Raw genomic sequence first — 6842 nt, 5'->3', positions numbered from 1 at the left:
AGGGGTCACATCCACACTTTAGTCAAGGCTCTATCCCTTCATCACAGCCACTGTCACTGAGCTGCAGCTGTGTGTTGACCAGAAAGACAACAATAATGCTGCAGTTGCTGCATACATTATTGATGTAAAGATGAAGTGGAGAATAGCGATGAAGGCAGAGGAATGGAACGCCTATAGAGATCAGCCACGTCCTTTCTGCAAAATGTATGGCCTTATGCATATTTTACAAAAGAGAATACCGGCATTAATAAATACTCTCTTGAAGCCGCGGCTCTATATCAGCGCGGCTAACAGCCCTTAAATGCCTGATGGGATTATGGATCAAAGAAATCTGTCTGCACCGCATTAACCATCACAGCTCAGACTCAGGGCTGAGTCGCTCACACCAATGTGTCGGAGCGGAGTCGTGTAGAAATATCAAAGACTTATAATTTACACTTCTTTTCTCACTTGCTTTCTTCCCTCTAACGTAATGTAACTGAACTTCATTTATATATACGGTACATTATATGTTGGGGTACTGATTAATGCGTGTAGTTCTATGGCACAACATGATTCAATCCATACAGTACATGGTCGATACTACATACTATTTTATTTATTTTTATTTTAACTGCTCCTGATCCACCTTCACTCCCTCTATGATCTACTGGTTGATCAGCATCTACGTATTGGCCAGCCCTCTTTTGGTGGATGCTCCTTTAATACCTAATACTATTCCTACATTTTTAACAAATGTAGGAATTTAGCTGAGGGATAGCATTAGTACTTCCTTCCTCCTTTAGAGGAGAACGGATGTGTCTGATGTCTTGTCAAGTGTATCATTGAGTCAAGAGTCACTTCTCACTAAATCCAAATCCTTCCTTTGTTTATAGATCGGTGCAGGGATGTCAGAGTGTGAATCCCACTCCACATTGATCTCTACTGATAGCACTGAGTGGAGAGAGGGACGTGTCAGGGCCCAGCAGGCGACATAACGACAACACAGCCAGTCATAAGTGACATATGTTCACGCATCGGTGAGGAGAATTAACAAAATGAAATCTACATGTGGCTTTGGCATTTAGCTGCCAGTCCGTTGACACTCAAAAGCGTGAGACACTCCACACAGTCAGCGGATGTTAGTCACAAGCTATCATCTTCAAACCATGACCAGCTGATTACATCATGCTGGATCAGACCATGCTGTGTCTAATCACACAGATAAGTAAAAGCTCGACTCGACTCGTCTGGAATCACTGGAGGCAAAGTCAGTGCTGACTTCAACGGTCCTCCACTTCAATAAGAAAAAACCTGGACCATCCATTTATGAAACCTCTGAAGCCAGAAATTTCTCTCTGAGTAATTTGAGTAAGTAGCGTTTTATAGATTTCTGTCATAAACTTTCTTTTTTTATCACTTGACACAAACATTTATGTCTGCTGTATTATTTCTTTATACACATTTTGTCCTATAGGAAACACAGAGCAGCAGCCTAAACGCATGTGAATAAAGATGGCTGTAGGATACAGATGTCGAATAGCTTTTTGACCTGGTTATTCTCTCTGTGTTCAGATCACAGAAAAAAACGCACAGAGAAAGAAAAACAGGCTGAGCTCCAGTGTTCACTGCTCTCAAGCCCCGGGGCTAAGTTCCAGGCAAAGACTTCACTGCCGTCTGAGGAATACAGACAAGACAAGCAGTCAACCTCCACTAAGGCAGGTCTGAAGGCCACTGCCATTTGTCTGCACTCAAATCTTAGAGACAGTCCAGCAGGATTGTGGTATGTGAGGAAACTGACAATAAAGAGAAGCCCCCAGTTGTAGTAGCACAATGATAGCCTGCCGCCTATATGGTATGGCCAGACACGGCTTACTTGGTGGATGCTACTGTACTGAGCCTGCGGCTTGCCAGGTGCTACGTGTCTGTGATGATTTGCAGTTTTATGCAGTGGTTTCAATCATGTAGTGAACAATCCTCAGCCACTTCAATTGTTTATGTATTTCCCGTGGAAGTGGTTTTCACCAAGTTCACGTTATAATAATAATGAGATTAAACCAACCACATGGTTTCCCTTTTTTATTAATTTAACTGAATAGTTCTCAAAGAATCCTTAGCACCACCTAGAGGTAGGGGTCATATCTAACAAAGATACGTCACATTATACAAAATTACACAGTAGGCAGATGCTACTGAAGCTCCGTGCCTTTAAAATGCGTTTCCATGACAAGATATGCACAGGTCAATCTATAGGCAGCTGCTGTGATGTTGTGAATTGCTGCGAAGATAAAGATGTTCTCTAAAAACAGAGTACACGTTTATATTGAGGAGAAGAACGGTGACTTCTTCCAACATCCATGCTGTCAGCGGTTTACTTTTGTGCACACTTCAAAGCAGAGGGAAATTAAGGTCAGACGTTTATAATTTGCCCTTTTCCTAATGTGTCCATTGGAGGAAAATAACATTTGAGAGCTACAATTAGATGGAATGGCGCAATACTCTAGCTAATTAAGTCATATTTCAAGTTCAATAACAATTGAGTCGGCCCGATAAAGGCCAGGGAGAGAGGCTGGAAGCTGTTCACAAAAGCAAGCCCTGATTGTGGAGTCAGAAAAGCTCTCATTGTGTGTGTGTTTGAGTGTTTCTGATTGTTGTGGGCCCATTCAAAGAGGCTGTGGGTGTGAGAGGAAATAATGAAAGACGTCAATGACGGCATGCTCCTTGATAAACACGTCTGTGGCCAAAAGCTAATAGACCCAAGTATCATGGGAAATCGAGCGAGGCTGCGTCTGGCTTTTGGAGTTTCCTCTCATGCAGTTAGCACGAGCGTTTATCACAGCCACGCTGCTACTGCTGCTCCTGGTGTTTCACCTGATAACTTGTCTGCTTCTCAAGCTGCTCCCCTTCCCCTTTTACCACAACGCCTGCCAGACACTGATGTGTGTCCAAATTAAAGTTGGACACTTCAAATGGCAAGACGACTTTGACTGACTTGGCTTAGTGCGAAAGCAAATAACCCCTGCAGTCAGAGCGGCCATGAGCTGGAGATGAAGGAAGTAAGAACAGAAAGAAAACACAAAAAACCCACACATCCACATGAGAACAGAAGTTAGAGAGAAAAAAAGGGGAAACGGTACGCCATGGATCTGCTGTGATCTTCTTCCAAAACCCGTACAAACACAATCTGTCACACAGCTAGCAGTGTCAGCTTTTACATATTTGCGTGAAGCTTCTGCAGAGGAACAGTACAAACCTTCATGTGTGCAGTAAAAGGAAATATCCAAGAAAAAATGGATGCGAGTAAGCTGGTGCTAAAATAGGAGCCGATTTCGAGTTAGAACCACCGTCTGGTTTCCTGCTCTCAAAAACAACTTTCCAAAGCTGCTCAGCAGTCAGTGGCCATCATCCTGATCCTTGCCTTCAAACTGCACAGCAGGATTTTAAAGAGAGAACAAATCTGGACTGCAGGCTGGAAGCTCCTACGTGTTCAATTTTCATTTTCAGCATTTAAAACAGCAGATTCATAATTTACTTTTACACCAATCAGGTTTGAAAGGCCATTCATGAAATCTTAACCTGTCCCATCATCATTAAGAAAGTGTACAACATCCTCTGGAGTCAGCGGATGACTGTTGTGTTTGACTACAGTGTAACATTAGCAGCGTGTGTCCTTGTTTTTGCCTTCGTCTGTCCAGAGCTCTCACTCTCTGCTCCTGAATCCACATCTCTTCCATTACCGGCCCTGACACGGTGGCCGATTGGATTCTTATCTTCCATCTGTGTGCCAACGTTAGCTGCCTGTGCTATCTCATGCTCAGCCTAATTGAATCGGCGAGCGTTGGGAGTGCAGTGATACACTGACCACGCCGTGTCACTGTCACTAAAGATAAGGGTCGCTGCTGTTGGAGGATTGGACCAACCACAATCGGGGGGGCGGCACATTGATAAAGCTGTGACAAGCCTTTTTGGGTTGATACTGGGTTGGACTTGAGAGATAATGGACACACTCCATTACTGCCAAGGTTGTGTACACATGAAATAATCCAGTCGCCCTTAATCCCACTAATCAGCAGAAGTAGGACAGCGTGTTGTTGCTGATGTTTCCCTTTTATTTCTCATCAAAATCAATGCTCTAACTTATGTTGGAATAGAAAATTGTTTTTCAGCAAGAGGATTTAATTTGAAAACTAATTTGACCAAAATTACTTTAGTCTTTACATCCTGAAAGTTTGGAAAACAACTCTTACCTTAGGAGACCAAATCCTTTCTTTTTGGTCTTTTTGTCTAAATCCTCGCCAGAATCATCTGTTTTCTTCTTCACTTTGTTCTTCTTTTCCTTCTTTTTCCCCTTGGTTTTGTTCTTCTTCTCCTCCTCTGTGTCCAGGCCCTGACGAGAGGAGGTGCTAACCGGCGTTTCGTGGCCCGAGCTCTGCTCTGACAGCTCGTCGTCTGAGGAGGTGAGAGGTTTTGAGTGGTTAGCGTACCTACGGACTTTAGTATGACTAGGACGCTAGCCGGCAAAAACAACTCCTGACTTTACAAAAAGCTGTCGAAAAACATTAAGAAGTTTAAAATATAGCCTAACTCTGCAGAAGAAAGAGTTAGAAAACTGAATAAAATGAGTCTTATTTTGGACCATGAAGAAAATGTATATATATGTTATAAATATATAGGGTTGAAGCACCTGTCAATAAAAAAAAAAAAAACATTGGAACCAAGCGTTGGAATCAGTCGACCAAGTGAGTTTATAAGTCTTTGGCCTTTAAAAAAGTTGAAGGCTGCCCTCTGTAGACTAAACACAGATATTTTAATTACACTTCACTTGGGTCACTATAAAACCATTAGCTTTATCTCATGATAGTTTCAGTGAAATCTGTTTTGTTTTGCTGCGTTTCCCCAGGTAATCTCACACCTGCTCAGCTTCCCTGATGTCCACAGGTTCACAAGGTAGAGCATTAAAAAATATGCTGCTGTAAGATATAAAGTTGCTCTTCCTAAATTGCTGAGTGGATAAAATCATGTAGAATTTCATTAGGGTAGTTTGGCTAAGCACGCTCTGTTGGCAGGCCTGGGGCTCTTCTCCAGTGCCAGTGTGTTATAAAAGCCTGAGAGATGTGCTTTGGCAGCACCGTGTCGCACTGAGAATGGACACAATGTCTGGGTAAAGTTTCTATAACGTAGCAACAGTGAAGACCAATCACATCTCAGCTTTACTCCCACTCGTTGTCCCCTGAGGCTGAGTTTTAAGGGGCAACAGTCGAACCCTAACAAATTGGAACACCTCTTCAGGATTGTTAAACAACGCCTAACCCCAGAAAGTTGGGACGTTTCAAACTAGTCTGCTGAGGAGAACCTACCATCTTCAGAGGGTCCATCGTAGGACTTGTCAATAGCGATGCGAAAACTCTGGTTGCATCCTCGACCACGGACCATGTGAGGCCGCGGACGATGAATGGGAGCCTGGGCTTGGAAGTGATTCTGCTTGGCTTCAGACACAGCCGTCTGGAGGCTCTCCAGGGAGCTGGACTTCCACAGGCCCAGGGTTGGACCCAGTGCTGTACCAGCAGAAGGATCTAGAAGACCAAAGCACAGGAAGACTATTGTCAAAGTCCAATATAGGACAAAAAAAGACATTACTTGAGGTGTAAATGACATTTTTGAAAGATTATTTTTTTACTTTAGCATGGAGACATGTTTGTACTGTTTTTGCCTGAGCATCCCCAAGTACATCTAAATGTATTAAATGTTCTTGTGGGGGAAAAAACGCAGGACAAAAAGTACAATTTCTGAAAGAATATTGTTTTTTGTTCTCCGAGCGAGGTTCTAAAATGAATTTATAGCAACCCCTACAGAGGAGGAAGGGGAACAACAGTGATTTTTAAAATGTATCTACAACAGCCTCGAACAACTCAATAAAGAAAAAAAAACTTAGTAAAAAAAGTTATTGCTTTTCAGCAAAGAATACAAACTATAGCAAAGGAAAAAAAACAAGAATTTCTCTTCTTGCGGTAGGATATAATACTCACAGGAAAAGAGAAATATGAAGCTGTTAAGAGGAGATGAAAAGGGGCGCAGCAGAGCAGGCGAATAACAGAGCCTGACAGAACCGGTGAGCAAGTCAGGGACCTATAGGAGCAACATAAAGGAAGGGGAACACAGATGGTGACTGAGGTGCAGAGGTAAGTGAGGAGCAGTGGTATGGGAGTTGACAAGCTCATGCATAAGAAAGAGGAGGAGAAGGAGAGGGGAATAAATGAACTGCTGATATACTGCGCCCAGGTGTGGCCTTCACATCAAGGCAGGAGGAAAAGGGGAGATTAGGAGGAGCTGGAAAGGGCTGAAGGCCACGGCTGATTCAGCAGGTGGACAGCAGTGGACAGGATGGAGGAGGGGGAAAGAGGCAAGAGAGGATGAAAGAATTTAAGGGAATACTACAACTAAGCAAATAGGAAAGAAATGGACACGAAATGTCTGACTGCTGCCTAAAACCCAAGGAAACCAAGTTTGAAAACAAAATCTGGTGAACGAGCCTATTTAAAGACTCTTCTTGCACAAGCAGTTCTCTGTGTCACTGTAACTTGTTAGTGAACCTGGGACAGGGCTCGTTAGTAAACCGAGGGTAGGAATTAGATTTTTTTTTTTTAAATTGGTTCTGGGGTGTGCAGCTATTTATTTTTCTGAGATTAGTAGGGACACAAAACAAATTAGTTATTTTCTTAAAAGGAGAATGAAAATAAGTAATTCAAAAGCTGCATTATTTTAACAGTGAATAATTCATAACATTCCATCAGATTAGTAGAAAAACAAGAGGCTTAAAGTAAAATGTAGGAAGGAGTTGGACGCACAAGTAAAACTGAGGGAAA

The 6842-nt window shown here is 42.6% G+C and overlaps 1 protein-coding gene across 5 annotated transcripts in view; it reads right to left on the bottom strand.

The window, feature by feature from the left end:
• pard3ba (par-3 family cell polarity regulator beta a) overlaps positions 1-6842 on the bottom strand; it is a 137173-nt gene that overhangs the window by 51861 nt on the left and 78470 nt on the right. For all 5 annotated transcript variants that reach the window (XM_025062718.1, XM_008325477.3, XM_008325476.3 and 2 more), the window contains exons 18-19: positions 5337-5552; positions 4227-4428 (exon numbers count right to left, since the gene is read on the bottom strand). In XM_025062718.1, the coding sequence (XP_024918486.1) occupies positions 4227-4428; positions 5337-5552 (418 nt within the window). The remainder of the gene's footprint in view (positions 1-4226; positions 4429-5336; positions 5553-6842) is intronic.

Source organism: Cynoglossus semilaevis, chromosome 14, assembly GCF_000523025.1.
Source record: "Cynoglossus semilaevis isolate Cse_v1.0 chromosome 14, Cse_v1.0, whole genome shotgun sequence".
In the NCBI taxonomy this organism is placed as follows: domain Eukaryota; kingdom Metazoa; phylum Chordata; class Actinopteri; order Pleuronectiformes; family Cynoglossidae; genus Cynoglossus; species Cynoglossus semilaevis.
The sequence above is the reverse complement of the archived record's forward strand: the minus strand, read 5'-3'. Positions and strand labels throughout refer to the sequence as shown.